General features: G+C 39.9%; 1 protein-coding gene across 1 annotated transcript in view; it reads right to left on the bottom strand.

Moving 5' to 3' along the window:
* The window catches only part of LOC123520356 (muscle M-line assembly protein unc-89-like), a 55375-nt gene extending 39868 nt beyond the window's left edge, over nucleotides 1-15507 (bottom strand). Inside the window, 1 exon segment of the mRNA XM_045282590.1 lies at nucleotides 15368-15507. Within this exon segment, the coding sequence (XP_045138525.1) occupies nucleotides 15368-15395 (28 nt within the window). The 5' untranslated portion in view covers nucleotides 15396-15507.
* Between the last annotated feature and the right edge of the window lie 6454 nt (nucleotides 15508-21961).

Genomic DNA, 21961 nt, shown 5'->3' with positions numbered 1-21961 from the left:
TGGTGACCTTTACTCTACACCACCAATTTTACGGTTGTCTCTTCTTTTCTTCAATATTTACAAAACACACTACAAAACTTCATTCTAGAAAGAGAAAAAGAGAAAATAATAGAGACAAATGGATAAAATATATAAATAGCTAGATAAATAGGTAGACAGATAAATAGAAAAGAGAGAGATGGGAAGAAAGAATGAATAAAAGTGTAGATTAAAAGAAAGCTAAGTAAATAAAAAGACAAAGAGATAAATAAATAGAAAAAATAAAATATATATGAATAGAAAAATAGATATAGATGAATAAATGAAAAAAAAAAAAAAGGAAAAAGCTCCAATGAAGAGCCGGGTTTGTCGCATCGTTGTCCAAAGCGAAACCGAAAGACGAACGAAATCGCCTCTCTTCTTTAAACCTAAACTCAACAGTCCCTTAATTAACTCCTTCACTGTTCCTCGACTCAATGGTCATTAATTCAAAACTACTCTAAAACATTCAATCATCCATTCTTTATTGATTGATTTTTATCTCTTTATCTTGTTTGGTGTATTCATTTATTTTGTTTTATTCATTTATCAATTTTTATTTACTTATTTACTTATTCATTTATTTATTGTGTGGCAAAGGGGCTTCCACAGTCATCTCTATACATTAAACTGGAAAATATATTCTTTTAATCTCTTTTCAATTTCTGTACGTGCTTGGATTGATTTTATACAGTCCCTTTGAGTGTTCTGGGTCACTGAATGTTGCAATTTAAGGATTAAATGTTAAAATTCAGATATAGATTCCTTCTCTTTATGTCTATACTTTTTATTCGCCTACTGCACTTGCTGTATCGATTCTCACACACACACACACACACACACACACACACACACACACACACACACACACACACACTTCACATGCCCTTCATTAAAGGTTAGAAGAATTTATTAATATAACTTTTTTTCCTGATAAATTTCAGAAGAATTTACACAGATACGTGCTAGAATATTGAAGTTTAATCTGTTATATTTCTGTATAGTTTCCTACACGCCTACCTCACACGCTTTAAAGTAAGAAGAATTCAAACATTAACATTTCCTCATATGTTCACGTTGCATCTGATTTATACTCCACCACTGCACTTCTCCATCGCTTCATACACGCACGCTTCACACGGCTTTAAAGGTCACCAAAATCAACATGGTGATTTCTCCTACTATGCATCAGAATTATTCACACATATATTGTTCCTAATATGTTCATGTTGAGTCTGCTTTATACTCAACTACTGCAGTTTTCTTCTCTTTCACTCTTTCATACAGGCACACTTCACACACTTTTCAAGGATTGGAAAAATTCACACATATACACTTCATGAGATATCTAAGTTGAATTTGCTATAAGTTTAACCTTGTCACCTTCTGTATCGTTTCATGCACGTACACTTCACACGCTTTTAGGTCAGAAGAGTTCACATACAAATACCACCTACAGCACTTTGCTATCCTTATCATTCCCCACAACTGGTAGTTAATACAGTATAGTTATACAAACTGGATAGCCGGATCTTAGTGACATGTTACAGTTTGTGCTTGGTATAGCATACTGAAACCTGAATCTGTTTTATATATTATCACTGTGCCCAGATATGTAAGTAAGTACGTAGCTATCTATCATGTGTTTATGTCACTGTATATGTTAAGCATGATTGTACCTTCGTCACCTTACTATGGCCTGCAATGACTGCTTCTCCCTCGCGTGTCAAGACAAATGTGGCTGATGACCGCAACGAGCAACACTGGACGCCGTAATAACAATACTCTGAGTAACGACGTGACTTCAGCTGTCCAGTCAGATAGCAGACAGTGCTAGAACTAGAAGGCAAAAGAATGAATGAAGTAACCATGGAAGCAAATATACAAGTGGAGGATATACGAACAAATATATAATTTAGTGAATAAATAAAGAAGACAACTACATAATGTTTATATATTTATATGCTTTTTCTTCATCAATCCCAGCTTTGTGTAGTACCTTCAGATTATATGTTTCTCTCATAACGACTTTTATCTATTCTATCTTTTTTTTTTTTTTTTTTTGCCTGTTTCTTTGCTTTCACTGCATAACATCGTATTTACTCAAATCTAATCAATATACACAAACTAACCATTTCTTTGTGTTCGTTCTCTTTATTATCTTTTCTTCTTCCGTAAGGTCTAGCTCCATTTACAACAGTCTCATATCCAACCACCATCTCGCCACTACAAAGCGGGGAAGGAGGATGCGAAGTGTGAAGCAATGTAGCAGCAGCAGCAGATAGCCTTTACCTGCGATCTATTCCTGGCTCTTCACATAACGAACTAGAGAGCGAGCAAGCGAGCTAACGAGAGAACGAACAAACGAACGAGACAGAGAGAGAGAGAGAGAGAGAGAGAGAGAGAGAGAGAGAGAGAGAGAGAGAGAGAGAGAGAGAGAGAAACTGACTGACTCGACCTTTCCTCTGTGACGTAAAAGGTTCTGTATGACGCCTTTCTCTCTCCTACCGAGGCTCGTATTTAGAAGCACTTTGCTCTCTCACAAGAACTATTCCCAAAAGCCATAGAGATGATCAGCCGTTGTAAAGAATGTTTCTCCTGATCATAAGGCAGAAATCTTGTTAACCTATCACTATAACTGCAAAAATACCCTTAACCCCTACAGTACTGGGACACGCTTTTACCTTGAAATTTGTGTATGAGTAGGCCATTTTATTCACATTAGGAAGGGTCTATGGTGGTCAGAAGAGCAATGGCCACAGTCTTTACTATTTTCACCCCCTACAAGAGTTTCTGAAGCTGTATAAAATTACCAAATAGTAACCAGAATGAATATGGAAACGCGTCATGGTACTGAAGGGATTAAAATATCGTATAATTTCAGCTAGAGCCTTGAATGTAATGGATGTGCCGGGAAAGAAGTGGTTCTGGATATGGTCTCGAGCAACGCCCTCTCCCCCACCAAACCCCGGCGAAGCACCACAGGGACCTTAGCTAATGGCCGGCGCCTGCTTAGAGAGGGCTCATTAGGCTGGGTGATTACTGCGCTAATTAGTGAGCACATGGGTGTATTGGCGGCCAGGTATAGCCAGGTGCACCGCCGCGCCCACTAGCCTTCTCGTGGCCTGTGATTACATGTTATGTATTGGAGTATTTCTTTTTGCTTCCTTCTCTCTCTCTCTCTCTCTCTCTCTCTCTCTCTCTCTCTGTCTTTTTTTTTATTACTACACGTATGGATTCCATATTCTTTTCTGCGTCATTTTTGTCTTTTTTCTTCTGGTATTGGCACCTTTTTTTTTTTTTTTTCTTTAAAAAATCATGTCTGTCCTCTCTCTCTCTCTCTCTCTCTCTCTCTCTCTCTCTCTCTCTCTCTCTCTCTCATTACCTATAATAATATCCTAGGGTATTTTTAGACATTCGTGCTGTCAGTAATGTCCCCACCACCACCACCACCACCACTACCACCACCACCACTCACTGGCTCCCTTCCCTGACTCCAAACAAGAGACCCTAGAATTTCTCAAACAAAGTGATGCACAAAGAACCTTGACTCATTGTGAAAAAAAAAAAACATCATTGATTCAAGTTTTATTTTAGATATTGACAGGATTTCATCAAGTTGGAAATTAATAATACTTTAGTCAAAAAAAAAAAAAAAATGAAGGTAATATCAATCATCCACCACAACTATGCATTTACTCTATTCTGACTTATAATGGACGAGTATATGAAGTCTGGATCTCGTCTGTGTGAATGAGTTAGAATATAAAACAATAAAAACAAAATAAATAACAGAAATATTTAAAAATCGCTCAAATGCCGCTCCCGTAAAGAACATGTGAATAACAGGATAAAGATAGAAGCTAATTTCTTTTCTATTACATCCACCGCAGAGTAAATCATATACAAGATGAAATGAATAAGTAAAATAAAGAAATAAACGGTAAAAACAAGGTTCACATAGATCGCAGTTGTATATCCACAAATCCGTAGCGTGACAAAACAGCAGACCCCTATAGATTTATCGGGCGTTGGCTGGTGACTCGGCATAACGCGATGGTGGCGGTCTTTGAGTCACATTTTAGAGGCCTGCTTGTTGCAAATTCATGGCTTAGTAATGACAGGAATTATTACAGACTGGGAGTGCCTGTGCAGGACATGAGAGATTTTTCAGAATTCCATAACACAAAGAAATACAGAGAATACTAGATATGTTTGTGTTGAACGTGACTTAAGGACACTTCAGAACACCTTAACACTGAAAAATAAAGAGAGAATACTAGATATGCTTGCGTTGGACATGACGTAAGGATACTTCGGAACACCTCAACACATGGAATATCAAAGAATACTATGTGTGTTTACGTTGGACATGACAGAGGGACACTTTAGAACCTTTTAACACAGAGAGACAGAAGCGAGTAAGAAAACTAGATCTATTTGTACTGAACATGCCAGATGGACTTTTCAAAATTCTTTATTACAGACCAACAAAGAGGGAGAATATTAACCACATTTCAGTTCAATATGACATACGGACATTTCAGAACACCTCAACATTATATTTATTTGTGTTGGACATTGCAATATTTCAGTCCCCCTCCTATACAAAGTGATACAAAGAACAGCAATTGTGTCGGCACTCAGAAGGCTACAGTCTTTTAAAACGGTGGTTTCACAAGAGTACACAAACAGTATTTTTAATGATGAAATAATGTCACCTTCATTGTGCCCTTACAAGTCTACCCATGCAAATATACTCTACCTGAAGCACAAATCTATCCTTTTCATTAATTTGCAAGTCTACTCCAGACACCAGATACACCAGAGAGGCCTTAACTTCAACATGTTTAAGACAAAGTGACCATAAAATCAAATCAAGAATTACACGAGAGGCACGTTAGAGACTGAACACTATTTGAACACATGACTCCTCTCCTTGCACTAAGTAAGACTCCTTCACCTGGGACACAAAGACGCCTGTATTATCCAGGTCACCACGCGTCACCTTCCGCAACACTCCTTAGGTATCAATTTATCGACCGACTGGCAAGGGAAAGTGAACATTTGGGTAAATTGTGTCAGCACTGAGGTTACGCGCAAGTTCTTTGCCTGGCGGGGGTAAGCACCTCAACACGGCAATATGCTTGAGCTAGACCAAGGTGGTAGGATAGAAGTGTTACGGATAGATCAAATGTAAATAACACGTCCGCCTTTCATGTGATGATGATGAAGATAATGATAGTAATGATGATAATGATGATGATGATGACGGAAGAGTGGAAGAGATAAGTGGCTGATAACAAAAGGGTGGTTACAGTGCGTTATAATACATCATATTATCGAACAGAAAACGTTCAGCGTGTCTACCGGCCCTCATCCTGGCCCTGCCCTCCGATGTCATGACCTCAGTGACGTGAAAATGCTCCTGTTTATGTCACACCACTCCAATTACGTGACTATGCATTGTTTCCATAACTGGTGAATATCCATTAAGACCTATCACTCTTACCAGGCTCTCATCAATGGAAATGGCGTTCTGTTATCAAGACTGTATAAGTGAAACACGCAACCACCCTCAACACAGGCTGCAGTGTTATTACACCCATCACAGCACACCGCCCATCAGCTGGGAATCATTACAAGGGTATCTCCAAGGCAAAAGACTGTCAGTGTCAGTGGCACAAAGTGTTCCCCACGTCAGACCACCTGACAGAGACAGAACAGGTTACGCAACACACCTGCACGCTGGTGGGTGTTGGCATGACGCCGGATCGTGTGACACAAGGAAACATGTCACTAAGTGCCTGACCTTGAAGCAAGACATTCCTGAGTCACCTGTCACTAAGCCTTACCCTTTCATACGAGAGAGAGAGAGAGAGAGAGAGAGAGAGAGAGAGAGAGAGAGAGAGAGAGAGAGAGAGAGAGAGAGAGAGAGAGAGAGAGAGAGAGAGAGAGAGAGAGAGAGAGAGAGAGAGAGAGAGAGAGAGAGAGAGAGAGAGAGAGAGAGAGAGACAGACAGACAGACAGACAGACAGACAGACAGACAGACAGACAGACAGACAGACAGACAGACAGACAGACAGACAGACAGGCAGCACAGACAGCAAGCAGACAAGCAGGCAGACAAGCAGGCAGACAAGCAGGCAGGCAGGCAGGCAGGCAGGCAGGCAGGCAGAGATAGACAGACAGATATACAGACAGACAGACAGAGAGAGAGAGAGAGAGAGAGAGAGAGAGAGAGAGAGAGAGAGAGAGAGAGAGAGAGAGAGAGAGAGAGAGAGAGAGAGAGAGAGAGAGAGAGAGAGAGAGAGAGAGAGAGAGAGAGAGAGAGAGATCGGGAATAACCTTAAGAGCTAAACTATAATGAATTATTCTTTCTGTATTCCAAGAAACAGTCCAGAAAATGCCAGAACTCACCCCGCCTAAGCTGAGGCAGCAGCAGCAGCAGCAAAGAGCAGGAGGCATCCCATCACTGCACCACCAGGCACCGCACACACTTTCAAAGCAGCTGGCACTTAAGGCACCGCCACACGTCTTCTACGAGATGCACCAAACAAGACCAGTCTCTACTTTTAAGTGCGAATCACGTCTCTACTGTGTATTCATTTACCTTCTGTTTACCTCACGTAGCAATCCAACACTGTTTTGTTATGCGAGGGAATGTCATCTAAATGAGGCTAAAATTAGCGCCTTGCTATCTTCGCTAATAGTACATAGCACAGTCACACAGTCACACAGTGGCAGCAGTTCGCACTTCCCCGCGGCCTTACCACCAGTGGACCCCGGAGCGTAAAGGTTCGGGAGCCTTGAATCAACACGAGAGGGAACGCGTCCCCTTAGCGTCCAGAGAAGTGAATGGTAAACACACAGCGATGCCAGGAGCCACCAGGCACTCTGGGGCGCACCGATCGCTGACTAGTGACTGGTGGTAGGAGGGGATCAAACCTTTTGTTATAATCTACGCTCCAGCACAGGCATGAGTCACGTGATTACGAGTATGTTCTCCAGGGCTCAGAGGAGAAACGAAGAGCCCCGCTGTGCCTTGAGTCTCATCATGCCCTGGCGGAGGCACTCAATTATTCACTAGCACCGCTATTCCCAAGGCCCAGCTGGCGGCCCTCGTGCACGCAGGTCACGCCCATCGACTGCCGCTCACTTGACTACACTCACTCATTGGAGAGGAGCGTAAGATGAGACGACCAGAGATGTACAGGAAATAAAGATTATTTTTATCGCATTGTCTAATATACTTCGACATTTCTGTTAAAATTAACATTGGCGAGTGCAATTATATACATCTCGTTAAAAATAATCATTCAGTAAACGGGAACGTGAGACCAAAAGTCCAGAAAGTTAAGAAGTTTTTTATCGCATTACTTGACAAAATTTGACATTACTGTTAAAAGGCACTGTTGTGTGTAATTATGCGTTATCGTTGAAAATAATCAATTAGTAGGAGGACTGTAAGACTAGATCGCCATAGAAAGAATGGAAGGAAAGAGTTGTTTTGATCGCATTACATGATGAAGCTCGACAATTAGCCCTTGCTTGAAATATTATGTTCTTGTAAATATTATTCTCGGAGATTCCAGGACAAAGAAATTACTGGAAGGCTAACTGGTTAATTATACTGGTAAATATAATTCTCCATTACAATAAAATATGACATGAAAACAAATTAGTGAAAACTATCCTACATCTTTGTATCTTTTTTTTTTTTTTTAATATACTCAAACTAAGTGCAGAGATTTCAAGAGGATTCCGAACGACAAAAAGCGACACTTACAATGATAACACAACAACTTACAACTGAACCACAAATGCAGGTGACCTAGATACGTGTATTCCAGGTGCAGTGGTCATAACTCTGTCGCGGGGTGAAGGCGACGTGACAATGGTGAATAATACGACAATATTTCATCCGGCGACGACACAGTGAGCGTGACTATTCCCGGCCCGACCTTGCCACGGGATATTAAATCAAACGCACTGTAAAATGTCTCAAGGCGCATGTTTACTTAATGTGAAGGACAAGTTTCCCACAGCTGGCCTAAATCTGCGCCGTGAGTCTGCATCATTCACGAGGGCGGAGCGACCTAACTAGTCATAACCTGCATTGACTCAGTGGAAAAAAGACCATTACGTATATTAATAATCTGATGACTCATACAACAAAGGAACTCATTTATACTCGAGCATAAATGATGATGAATAACAAACTGACTGAAGCAAAAAAAAAAAAAAAAAAAAAAGAACTGTTACGTGAATTAATAAACTGATGACCCATACGACAAACTCACTTATACTCGCGCTTAAATAAGTACGAATAAACAAAGTAAAGAACAAAATTCAATTATCAAATGCCATACAAGGTACATAACAAAAACACATCATTAAGAAACACACTGTATAGAGAGAGTGACAGGCTTAAGTCATTTAGAAGAGAGAAAAAAATATTAAATAAAAGGATTAATAGGATTAATGAAGGAGGAAGGTTGAGTTGAGTTTCTTAGAAAAGGGAAAGGGAAAGAAAAGAAGGATGAGAATGAGGATGGAAATGGAACGAGTCCCTTATGAAAGAGAAAGATATATAGAATAACAATGAAAGGACACATAGATGAGTTTCTTAGAATATAGGAGGGGAAACGAAAGAAGGATGAAAGTGGGGGAGGAGTCGGTAACTTAGAAAAGAGAGAGAGGGAAAAGAAACAAGAATGAAAGAGAACGTTGATAAGCTTGAAAAAGATAAAAGGGAAAGGCCAAGGAAAAGGAGACGAGAGGGAGAATGTAATTAGTCTGTAAAGATAAAATGGGAAAGGGAAAAAAAGACAGCAGTTAATGTCAAAAGGTAAAAGGGAAAAGAAAAATAGAAAAAAAAGGGGACAATGGTTTGTTTGAAGGGATGAAAGGAAAAGGGAAAAAGAAAATGTATGAGAGGAGAGGATAGGGGGGTAGGGAGGATGAGCTTGACACAACGACACTCCGGAACCCTCCCCCATCTCCCCGTACCCAAACGCTGACCTTGGCCCCCGCCGGCTGCCTGCACGAGCTCGATACCAACATTCAGACGCACGCAAACACGAACACAAACATTCTCAGAACCCGACCGAAGCTAAAACACAGGCGCGAGGGAATCAATATTCATGCATCAACAATGTTAATACTAATACTCTATATAGAGGCGTACCTGATGTTATTTTTGCATTCAGATGATTGATATGAGAACAAAGAAGGCTCACCGTTAACCTTCGTGTATTGTTTAAACACTTCGCCGTCTTGTCTCGACTGTTTTTGATATGTATAGATAGCGGAAGGTTTTTCTTTTCATGAGTATGTATGATTCTACTGATAATTCAATAAGGATTCTAGACTTTAATTCGGAAAAATACCCATATATACTGGATTCAGGACTTTAAGTAGGAAAAATACTCATATATATTAATCTCTGTGGCTTCAGAAAATTTGTCCTTTTGAAAGACCTTAATGTTATATTTTCTTTTGTGTCAAATCGGTCAAGGGCAAGAAAATGGATAATAAAAGAAGGGGAATAAATGGTCACAGTGCCATTACTGAAAGAAACAGAGAACGAAGTTAGCCAAAAAGTATCGACCCAGGCCATCACACACACACACACACACACACACACACACACACACACACACACACACACACACACACACACACACACACACACACACACACACACACACACACACACACACACCACTGACACAAAGAGCCCTCAAGGTGAAAGGGAAAGTAGTCACACCAGAGCAGCTTTTCTCATTGCTATTAGTATGAAATATGAAGCTTGCACTTGCACTGCCAGCACTGACTAGACCGTCCCACCAATCCCGAGGTCGCCAAGGCACCCGGACCACCTGCCGCCGGGGGTCGCACACTGCCAGGCATCAATACCACCAAGATAAAGACTCCCTCACGTGCTCCCGCCTGGTTGTCACTTACATCCTTTGCCATATTGATTGGTATCTTTAATTAGAGCCTTTTATTTTTTTCTTTCCCATAAATGAACGTGGGAAAGAAATGCACTGCTGTTGGTTTAGTGTGATGTGGACTTTTTTTCTCTCTCTTTCATAAATAGATGCTGAAAAGAAATGTTATCAATTTATACTATGGGATTGATGTTTTCTAATGGACGACAGCAAAATAGCAGGTAAAAAAAATGAAATAGAAAAAGTGTAGAAGATGAACAAAAACAAGAAATAGAAGAAGAAGAAGAAGAAGAAGAAGAAGAAGAAGAAGAAGAAGAAGAAGAAGAAGAAGAAGAAGAAGAAGAAGAAGAAGAAGAAGAAGAAGAAGAAGAAGAAGAAGAAGAAGAAGAAGAAGAAGAAGAAGAAGAAGAAGAAGAAGAAGAAGAAGAAGAAGAAGAAGAAGAAGAAGAAGAAGAAGAAGAAGAAGAAGAAGAAGAAGAAGAAGAAGAAGAAGAAGAAGAAAAAAAAAGAAAAGAAGAAGAAGAAGAAGAAGAAGAAGAAGAAGAAGAAGAAGAAGAAGAAGAAGAAGAAGAAGAAGACGAAGACGAAGACGAAGACGAAGAAGAAGAAGAAAGAAAAATGAAGAGAAAAAGAAGATTAAGCAGGAAAATTTCAACGAACAAACAAACAAACAAACAAACAAACAACAACAACAACAACAACAACAACAACAACAACAACAACAAGAGAATAAAAAAATAAGCAAATATATAAACGTTGCAAAAAAAGATACATATCGATGGAGTTGCAGCAAAGATGTGTGTGTCTTCATTGCTTCCCTCGCCAAACAGGTCAGGGGTGTCAGGGGCAACATCGACCAGAGGGACAACCATTCACCTGCCATTCACAAAGACGAGGACCAACACACACACACACACACACACACACACACACACACACACACACACACACACACACACACACACACACACACTAATGACGTAGAAGGGAACAAATAGAAGGTTACGCTATCATTATTTTTCTATCTTTTCCATCCATTACTTATCATTTCATTATTCTCTTTTATTTATCATTATATTTGGTGTTTATCATCGTCTTGGCTCATTATTATACAAAAAAAACTATATTATCCACTATTGATATCCACTGTTATCTTTCCGTTGACCCCTTCAGTATCATGATGCGTTTCCATATTCATTCTGGTTACTATTTGGTGATTTTATACAGCTCCAGACACTCATGTGGGGCTTAAAATAGTCAAGATTGTGGGTAGTAATCTTCTATCCTCCATAGACCCTTCTTAATGTAAATAAGTTGGTCTGATCATACACAAATCTCAAGGTAAAAACGGGGTTAAAATGTCATCGTTCTCTTTATCTGGCATTGCATTTATAGTTTATCATCATGTTTATTCATTCCTATACACACAACCATGAGAACTTTGTTGAAGACGTAAACAAACAAAAAAAATGCAAAAGGTATGCTAATTTATTTACATCATATTTTTTTGTGTCATCCACCATTGTCTTTACTTTATCATTTCATTTTATTCATTATTTATCAATATCTTTGTATTTTGTCATCGCATCTAGTCACTTTTATACACAAAACACGTGAGAAAAAAAAAAGTTACTCGGAAACATCTTTTTGCCATCTCTTATCCTTACATTACTCACTCTCACCTTTATTATACTTTTATAGCTTATCACCATCTTTATTCATTATCATTCCTTGTTACATCTTCAGAGTCATACTGTCAGTCACTCCCCGTCCTCTCCCTATCCAGAACCTTTTTGCTTTACCACGATCAGTCACTGTCAGCCACACACAACAACATTCCCGCAACTTTTCAGTCTCGCTCGTCATTCATGATTAAGCCTTGTGAACACTTATTAGTATAGTGACGTTCTCAATAACTGACAAAGAAAAAAAATTAATAAGACACACAAAAAGATACATAGATAGACAGACAGGCAAAAAGACACAGGAAGACCGATAGATAGGGAGACAGACAGAGATAGGGAGACAGACAGACGGGGACAGACAAATAATTCAGCTTCCCCCAACAGAATTTCAGGAAGCAAAATGCCCAAGTGGTTCGTTGAATCAGCGTTGGCGGGACCACCCAATGGACGCCAACTATGCTCATTATATTAATTCATGAACTACTCCCACAATAACGCAACATAATTACCACAAATTTGCAAGGATGATGAACAATTAAAAGTTATGCTGGGCTCTATTTCCTTGACTGTCGTCGCCGCCATGCACCAACACCACTACCACCACCACCTTCAGGTAAAGCGACTGGTGATAGAAAACAGTAATTCATTGATAAATAGATGTATGGATGTGTGTGTTTCATTATTTCTTGACCGTTCTTTACACGTATAATCATGTCTGCCGTGCCGCTCAAATAATAATGTATATGTTAATCTTAAATATCAAGAAGCCGAATATTCGTGTGATGAAAGACGCAATTATTCATGAAAATGGGCTTGTTAATAATGATATCACCCCATCAATCTCACGCGCGCACACACACACACACACACACACACACACACACACACACACACACACACACACACACACACACACACACACACACACACACACACACACACACACACACACATTTTATAAAAAAGTAAGCAATAAATATTTTTTTTCTTTTTCTTTCTTTCTTTCACACACACACACACACACACACACACACACACACACACACACACACACACACACACACACACACACACACACACACACACACACACACACACACACACACACACACACACACACACACACACACACACACACACACACACACACACACACACACATTTTATAAAAAAAGTAAGCAATAAATATTTTTTTTCTTTTTCTTTCTTTCTTTCTTTCACACACACACACACACACACACACACACACACACACACACACACACACACACACACACACACACACACACACACACACACACACACACACACACACACACACACAATCGAGAGGCCAGGGTTCGAGTCCCGGTAAGCGGCGAGGCAAATGGGTAAGCCTCTTAATGTGTGGTCCCTGTTCACCTAGCAGTAAATAGGTACGGGATGTAACTCGAGGGGTTGTGGCCTCGCTTTCCAGGTGTGTGGAGTGTGTTGTGGTCTCAGTCCTACCCGAAGATCGGTCTATGAGCTCTGAGCTCGCTCCGTAATGGGGAAGACTGGCTGGGTGACCAGCAGACGACCGAGGAAGAGGAGGTGAATTACACACACACACACACACACACACACACACACACACACACACACACACACACACACACACACACACACACACACACACACACACACACACACACACACACACACACACACACACACACACACACACACACACACACACACACACACACACACACACACACACAAGCGCGCGCGCGGAGCCTTGTACAGATTTGCCCATAACAATTAACCAGATATCATAATTTCAAATCTCGTGAAGGTGAGACACAATAAGGATACGAATATTACTCATCCCTCCTACCCTCCTACGCGGTGCCTCCCTCTTCCCTTTCCCTGCCATGGTGCACCTGAGGATGGCCAGGGGAGCGGGGCGCTCTCCTAATACAGCAACAACCAGCGCACGTCTGGATGAGAGTTCCGCCATCCCACGAGCGGCTGGTGACGTAAGGCATTAACAGGACTTACTAACTTACTGAGCCTCCCGCCCGCCACCGCCACATCAACCCACGTGTGAAGGTTCTTACCGCAACACCAGCTAACATTTACAACACAGGTAAGCTGAATACACGACTTTCATTATTTAGAAAGCATCTGAGTGGAGTCTGTCGCATCGCATGTTCAAGTTGCCTCTTAACTTTTCTCTCGTGATGTTTACGATTGGTGATAAAACGCACCGTGACGGAGTTTTCTTTAATTATCTGAGTTTTATTTATGATGTTCTTTCATATGTATGCTTGCGGCACTTCGGGGAAACAGCTGACACTTTATTTGACTGACTCCTGACTCCTCCGTGTGGGAATGTTGGTATGACAGGATTCAGGGAGGCAGAATATAATACTCGCTAGCGGCATTTGAACCTGAAGCAGCAAGTAAGTTTTTGTAATACTTGCCGCATGTTCACTTCCTTCAAAACAACTTTTCTCTCCGCTTCACTGTTTTCTCTACCCACACTCACCCACGCACACCCACCTACACCGTTTCCTTTCGTCTGATATTATAACAACGCTTTCTGCTCCTTTCTTCGCCCGCAACACAATGCCCATCACCTCAACACATGCAGGCATTACTTTCGATTTCTTCTGCAAACTCATCATTCACACGATTTTCGCAACTGTGATTGTCTTCTTACCGTCCATTTGCTTGTAATGCAACACAACGCAACAAAACTTTCAGCCACGCAGCACAACGCAATACCTACTCCAACAGCCAGCACTACAGCACTTCCAAATACGAAAAACAGCGCAACACTGACCATCATATATTTTAATTCCATCTATTTTGAAATGCATCACACTGCAACACATCCCTTCACAACTCTACAATCACAACACTATATAGGTAATAATCTGCAATGCAACACGTCAACACTACAGTATAGACTTTCCTTCTCACAACACCACAGCATCCGCCACAACACTGTATTGCATCACTAGAGCATTTCAGCCTTCTTCAGACATTAACACTCACGAAATAGTTCACACTAGTCAACACATCAACGAGAATTAAAAGGGGTAAATAAATAGACAGCTACAGTATAAATATTTGAAATGGAATTATGGTGAACTAAATGGATGAAACAGCATAAATACGAGAGGATAATGAGAAAAATGTTAAAAATACTCGGAAAGATGAAACAGAAAGCTAACGAAATCAGAAACAAAAATCACACACAAAAAAAAGTTAGGCACAGACAAAAAAAAAAGTAAATGAATAATGAAAGAAAATATATACAAATCAAACCAATAAAAAAAAAACTTAAGTAACCCCCAAAAAAAAGGGAAAAAAAAAATCCAAACAACACAAACACTAACAATAACAATAACCACAGCAAATATCTACGTAAGGCACTGGAAACTTGAACATAAGCCACTGTTGATATATGAGATTACGTGGCCAGCAAGCACACAATAACAATAAACAAAGCAAACACGATACAACAACAGACAGTAATGGAGATAAATAAAGGGAAAACAACAATAAATAAACTTCGATCCTATGAAACAGAGGAAAGCAAAAGAAGGACAGAAAGAAAAGGAGAAACTGCATGAAAAGGGAGGAAAGAGAGAGAGAGAGAGAGAGAGAGAGAGAGAGAGAGAGGAGGTCTAAGTACTGAGGGCATAGTGGTAAGCTGCTTGATGACTGTCTAGTTACCTTTTAGCACCATGATCACACGCACCATCTTGCCTCCCGTCCCGCCACACAGACACTGCAGGACCAGGGAGCTGTGTGTGTGTGTGTGTGTGTGTGTGTGTGTGTGTGTGTGTGTGTGTGTGTGTGTGTGTGTGTGTGTGTGTGTGTGTGTGTGTGTGTGTGTGTGTGTGACGTCATCGTTGTGTGACCTCGCTCATCTTATGGTCACCTGCGTCAAGGTCAAAGGCGAAACATCAATGGTTATGGTCTTGGGAGAGAGAGAGAGAGAGAGAGAGAGAGAGAGAGAGAGAGAGAGAGAGAGAGAGAGAGAGAGAGAGAGAGAGAGAGATAATTACAATGTTTGGACGCGTGACTCTACACACGAGTAGTTTCTATCAATTAATAAGAAAACTTTTATAATCTTTACCCAAGTTTTCTTACTTACACACACACACACACACACACACACACACATAAGAACATATTTATTGTGGTAATGTCCCACACACACACATTGCCTAATTAATAAACCGTTTATTATTATTATTATTATTATTTACACACACACACACACCTTGCTTTAGGGTGTGGATGTGAACGGGAGAATCCAGTAATAATGATGCAAAAACCTTCAACATATTATTAGTATATTCCTTTTTTTTTTTTTTTTTTTGCCATGGGGAAGAGAGAGAGAGAAAACATTACTTTAAACCAAGAGAGATATACACTTTGTCATGCTGCAACGACTCCCACGTCTGTCTCGCCACCTACAGGGACTAAAATAGCTCTTGCTCACCGCTGCAGCCCACACCTCTCGCAGGTTCCACGGGTGCCCTTTGCTCAGGTCACAGTGTGCTTGTGTGTCTCATCGATGTTCTAAAACACTTCTAGTTCAATTTACATTTCTATTTTGACGGGGTGCTTTACGATTCTAATGATATATTTAGATTTCCGCATTCTTAGCAGGAGAAAATCCTTCGACAACTCAGCCTTTGAAAACCGTCGTAGAGAGAGCAAAGTGTTTCAGAATTGGAAAAGCTGTGCAGAATCAGGGAAAAACGGTGAGAGAAAGAGACAAAAAAAACTTGTATAACCTTGAAAATATGAGTATTGAAGCATGCATCACGGCAGAGAGCCTCGTAATAGGACCTGCATGGCGGGGGAAACGCACACTCGGCGGTAACACGCGAGAGTCAAGTGAACGACGGGCTGTGTTGAGCAAGGAAACACCAGCTGCAGGGAAACATTATAACCGCTGCATCTTCTTTCTTCTCCCATTTTCTCTTTGCGTTCTTTTCACCTTCTCTGCTTCCATTTCCTCGTTGTCTTCTTTATCTCTTTGTCTTTGCATTCTTCCTTCTCTATCCTCTTTGTTTTCTTAATCTCCTCCTCTCCTTTTTTTTCATTCATAGTATTTTTTCCTATTCCTTGCTTTCATCTTCTTTACTTCCTACACTCTTCTATCATTCTTATTCCTCTCATTTTCTTTCCCTACCCTCCTACAATGCATCTCTTCCTCCTCCTCCTTCCTTCTCTTCCTCCAGCTGTATTTTCTATTGAAGGAGGGGAGACAAGCAGAGAAATTTATTTTCCTTTTCCTCTTTCTAATTTTCCTTCCTAACTTTTTTACTACTTTCCTCCTTTTCTTCCTTTTTCTTCTCATCTTTATCTTCTGCTTTCCTTTTCTTTTATTATTTTCTTTTCCTCCCACTTAAATGCTTTGCTTTTGCTTGCTCTCTCTCTCTCTCTCTCTCTCTCTCTCTCTCTCTCTCTCTCTCTCTCTCTCTCTCTCTCTCTCTCTCTCTCTCGTTCTCCTCTGCACTCAAGCAAGTAATAACGTTGCAAGCCAGTATACTTTTTATGAACTCATTTTCCTACATCTTATTTTCTTCTTCATGTTTCTCACTTTCTCTTTCTTACCTTCTTTCCTTCCTCCTCCTCCTCCTCCTCCTCCTCCTCCTCCTCTTACTCTGGTTCTTATCATGGCCATCTTCAATAAACAGTAGGTGGGTGAATCGTACAAACATGGAGCAAAGAAGAAAAAGTCGATACGTAGCGAAGCGAACAGGAGGCCGCCGGGGAGCTGACAGGATACCGGAGGGGTGCGTCGCGTGAGGGAAAACCGAGGCGATAGAAATCCAAACGCAGGCAAAAGAGAGATAAAAGAATGCGAGTGATAGAGTATACAGGAGATGCAAGACATGGAGGACGAGGATGGAAAGAACCTAAACACATACACATACGCACATACGCACACGCATGCACACACAATACGCGTGGACACACACACACACACACACACACACACACACACACACACACACACACTAACGAGATCATTTTTACAGGAGATAGAAAACAAAGAGGAAGAGGAATATTAATAAAAATGTAGCTACACACACGAATAATCAAATGAGTAAATAAATCAATAATGAATGAGTTAATAAATAAATAAATAAACTCTATGAAATAAAAAGAGATAAAAGACAAGAAGGAGAACGATGAAGAAAAATCCAAAGATACGCACACAAAATCTGACTTAGCTGAATACACGAGACAGAAGACAAGGAGGAAGATGAAAGAAAAAAAACCTACGCAAGTGAAAAAAAGAAATACGACAAAGTACAACAGGAAACGAGAAAAGAAGAGGGGGAAATGAAATTGAACGAAAGAAAAGTTAAACATAAGAAACAGGCCTCCTCCCCGCCCCCCGACTTCCCCCCAAAAAATAAAACAAGACAAGACACAAAACTTAAGAGGAAAAAAGAGGATAAAAATCTTGGAAAACGAGGAAATAGATATTCGAACACAAATTCATCCCGAAAAAAAAAATAATAATAATAACAATAATAATAGACATGGCACACAACACAGCAGAAGACGGATGACAAGCTGACGAGGTGGCGAAGAGATAAAAGGAAAATTTTCGGGCACTGAGCTGCAAAGATCGGACAAGATAAGATGCCCCGCAGTGAGTCATACATACACTTGACCTTAAAAGTGATACTCGAGCCCGCCACACGTAGGCCCCACCACCACCACCACCACTTCTCAGTTTGCATGCCTTGTATTGTCTTGCCCTCCATGACCCGAGCTGCGTAAGACAATAACAGCACTCATGGCCAGTCAGTCAGTCAGTCAGTCAACCAGTCTCTCTCTCTCTCTCTCTCTCTCTCTCTCTCTCTCTCTCTCTCTCTCTCTCTCTAGGGGGCGTGATGATTCATGGAAGGAGGGCGAAGGAAGGGCAGAGTTGGGAGCAGCCAAGGATAATAAACTAACAGATTATAAAGTTTGTGAACAGCCTTGTGCGTGACCCTAATCCCAACACGAGGCACGTCAAACCCTACCTCGGAACGTCTTAGGATTCTGCGACACTTCTGCGCCGCACCTACAATTCATTCAAAAGTTTCTTGCTGAAGTTACAAGGGCTTTATTTACTCATCCTTTTTTATCAGATAGTTTTAGTGATGTATCAACAATATTTTTATGTTACTAGCTGAGAAACATTCTTGAAAATCTGTTAATTTATCTCTGTGGCTTCTGAAAACAGCTGTGATGAGAGAGAGAGAGAGAGAGAGAGAGAGAGAGAGAGAGAGAGAGAGAGAGAGAGAAGCGTTTCAGGACATGTATCATAACGCAGGCCTGAGAAGTGAAGTGTTAGACGGACCCCAGGCAGAGAACGTTGTGGTATACAATCTACAGTATATTTGAATCCAGAGAACCCAGAAAACAAAGAGAAGGGAAGAGAAAATAAAGTCTTAGGTTAATATTGTGTTGTCATGTAAACAGAGGACAGCCCAAAGGATTCCTGTAAAAAAATGTGACTGACAGTTAGGAAAGAGGAAGTCGTGTGTTGCGTGGAAATTATAATTCTTTATATTCATGTTTATTTAGTTTGTTAGTTACGTAAGGGACGAGATAGATTTCGGGTTATCTTATTTTATTCATTATTCTTTTTCTTTATCTACACATTTTTCGAGTTTATTTGTTATTCTTATTTTTCTCCATTATTTTGTTCTTTATTCTTAAGTTTTCCTTTTTTTCATTTAGTTGTTTGTTAGTTACGTAAGGCAGTGGTTATCAACCTTTTGCGAAGTTCAAATACACACTAGAATTCAGGAAGATTGATAAGAAAAACAAATACAGAAAGAAATGATGTTTTGAATAAATTCTCTTACTTGACTTTTTCTACTGTACACTCTCATACAGTGTCCATCACATGCCCACGTTGCACATGATACAATTCTTTTTATAAAGCATTTTCCTACTGCGCACCCTTATACACAGCGGCAATGTCATATATCCCTTTGAAAAGAAAAAAAAATAATATACTCTGCTAATATGACCTATCCCTGCCGTAATGGGCGGAAAATACTTCAGGTTATATCAGTTCATTTCTTCTATTCATTGTTCTTTCCATCTTTTTAATTGACGTAAAATTCATTGAACTTCATCCGTTAAATTTTTATTTTCTTCCTTTACAATTTATTATGAGCTTGAAATTCTGCAAATATACACATGGGAAAACGATCAAGAAGGAATGAAGATAACAACATTCATCACTAAGAGACAAAGCGAGTCATGTTGTGTGTGGAAGTGTTCAGTATAATAATGGCTACGGGACGATACAGTATCTTGTCTTGTCTTCATGAGTAATGAGTTCGGGAAACTGCCTTTGTATTACATTGATGACAGCAATGTGTGCTCTGTAATTTTCAGTAACACTTTCATAATTTGTGATAAAAATTCCCAAGTGCCTACTTTGTAACATCGATGTGACAGAATACGTTACACCTTGTGGATTGGAAATTGTGTCGAAAATATGTGCTGAATATCATTTGGCTGTAGTTTGTATTGATTGTATTTCCACAGTGTTTGATATACGAGATGTACGTTTTACTTTTGGTATCATTATCCTCCTACGCAAGTTTCTCTCTCTCTCTCTCTCTCTCTCTCTCTCTCTCTCTCTCTCTCTCTCTCTCTCTCTCTCTCTAAGTCTTTGTAATCTATCCATTAATCTTAGGCACGTGCTTCTCAAGTCTGTGGCATATTCCTCAACAAATATAATAGGAAAATAAATGTAAATAATAACCAAACACATCAAACATAAACACATCAAACATAAGAAAATAAGGAAAGTTGCAAGAAGCCATCAGGTCTACACGTGGCAGTCCCTGTAAGAAACATACCTACCTACTTCCATCTGTCATTCCCACCGATAAATGTGTCTCATCTTCTATTAAAGTTCCCTATTGACTCAACACTAACAACCTGATACTAAGATCCGTCCCCATTCATCTACCAATTCCTTTCTATCTTTGTTGATTTTTTTTTTTTTCAAGCTGAAACCGAACAAATAAACTAAATCAGATAAAACTCAATATAGACAAAACAGCAAATATATTAACGATAAACATAAAATCACAGCAAAATATTGCATACCAACAATTTTTTTTTCACTCTGCTATAGAAAAGAACCTCTCAAGATCCTGACCCACCTGAGTACATACAGTCCTCCGGTCCTCGCATTCTACGCATCACCTAACAAAGCTTGAAGGAAACTCAGTCGCGTGTAGTGTAAACAAACACAAACTGATAACGCTGTGAGATGCGGGGCAGTCTTTCTAATTAGTCCCTGCAATGACGCATATTCTTCGTAACAATGTTTATTCTCTTTACCGCAATCCAGACGCTTCGTGCACCTCATTCATAAAATGGAAAGGAGAAATTCGAGATCAAATGAGAGAGAGAGAGAGAGAGAGAGAGAGAGAGAGAGAGAGAGAGAGAGAGAGAGAGAGCAAAGAAAGCTCCAGCGAAAAAGGCACAACTTGAGCGAGATATCACAACACACACGCACACACACACACACACACACACACACACACACACACACACACACACAAGATAATATTAGAATAAGAGACTAATACAATATAAATTAATTACTAAATGCAATTTTGTACTTACTGAATTAAATCAAAAGAGCCTGTCACTTACGATATTTACTTGTCTACTTAGAAGCGAAGCAAGCAAATAATGAATCATTAAACAAGAGTGACGTTAACACACTTGCAACTAGGCAGAATAGGCAGAGTAGTAATGGTGATTAAAACCCTTAACTCTTGGTCCGTACTTTGAAATTATCCAGGCTCTCAACAAATTATTTATTTTCAAAAGCTTGGGGATACTTTTTTTCCCATACAATCATACAATCCATGTTAAACTCGAAAACCATGAGAACGACAAGGAAAAATGTAAACATCATCATTACAGTCTGTCGCGAGTCAATCGAGATGTCCTTTTGTTGAAGCCACCAAAAAGAAACTAGCGTATGCTGCCGAGGACGCGTGAAGGTCGCAATGGAGAGAGGCGCGTCCTACTTAATATTTCAGGACGTTGTGATTGATCGGTCCTTGAGAGTTGGTGTGGCTGTGACACACCTGTAATGCGTCCCACAACAAAGTCACGAAAAGTCGCAGCGTTGAAGGAATGTGATAATGATAAAAAAAAAAATAATAATAATAATAATAATAATAATAATAATAATAATAATAATAATATATATATATATATATATATATATATATATATATATATATAAATAAATAAATAAAT

Source organism: Portunus trituberculatus, chromosome 46, assembly GCF_017591435.1.
Source record: "Portunus trituberculatus isolate SZX2019 chromosome 46, ASM1759143v1, whole genome shotgun sequence".
Classification (NCBI taxonomy): Eukaryota; Metazoa; Arthropoda; class Malacostraca; order Decapoda; family Portunidae; genus Portunus; species Portunus trituberculatus.
The sequence above is the reverse complement of the archived record's forward strand: the minus strand, read 5'-3'. Positions and strand labels throughout refer to the sequence as shown.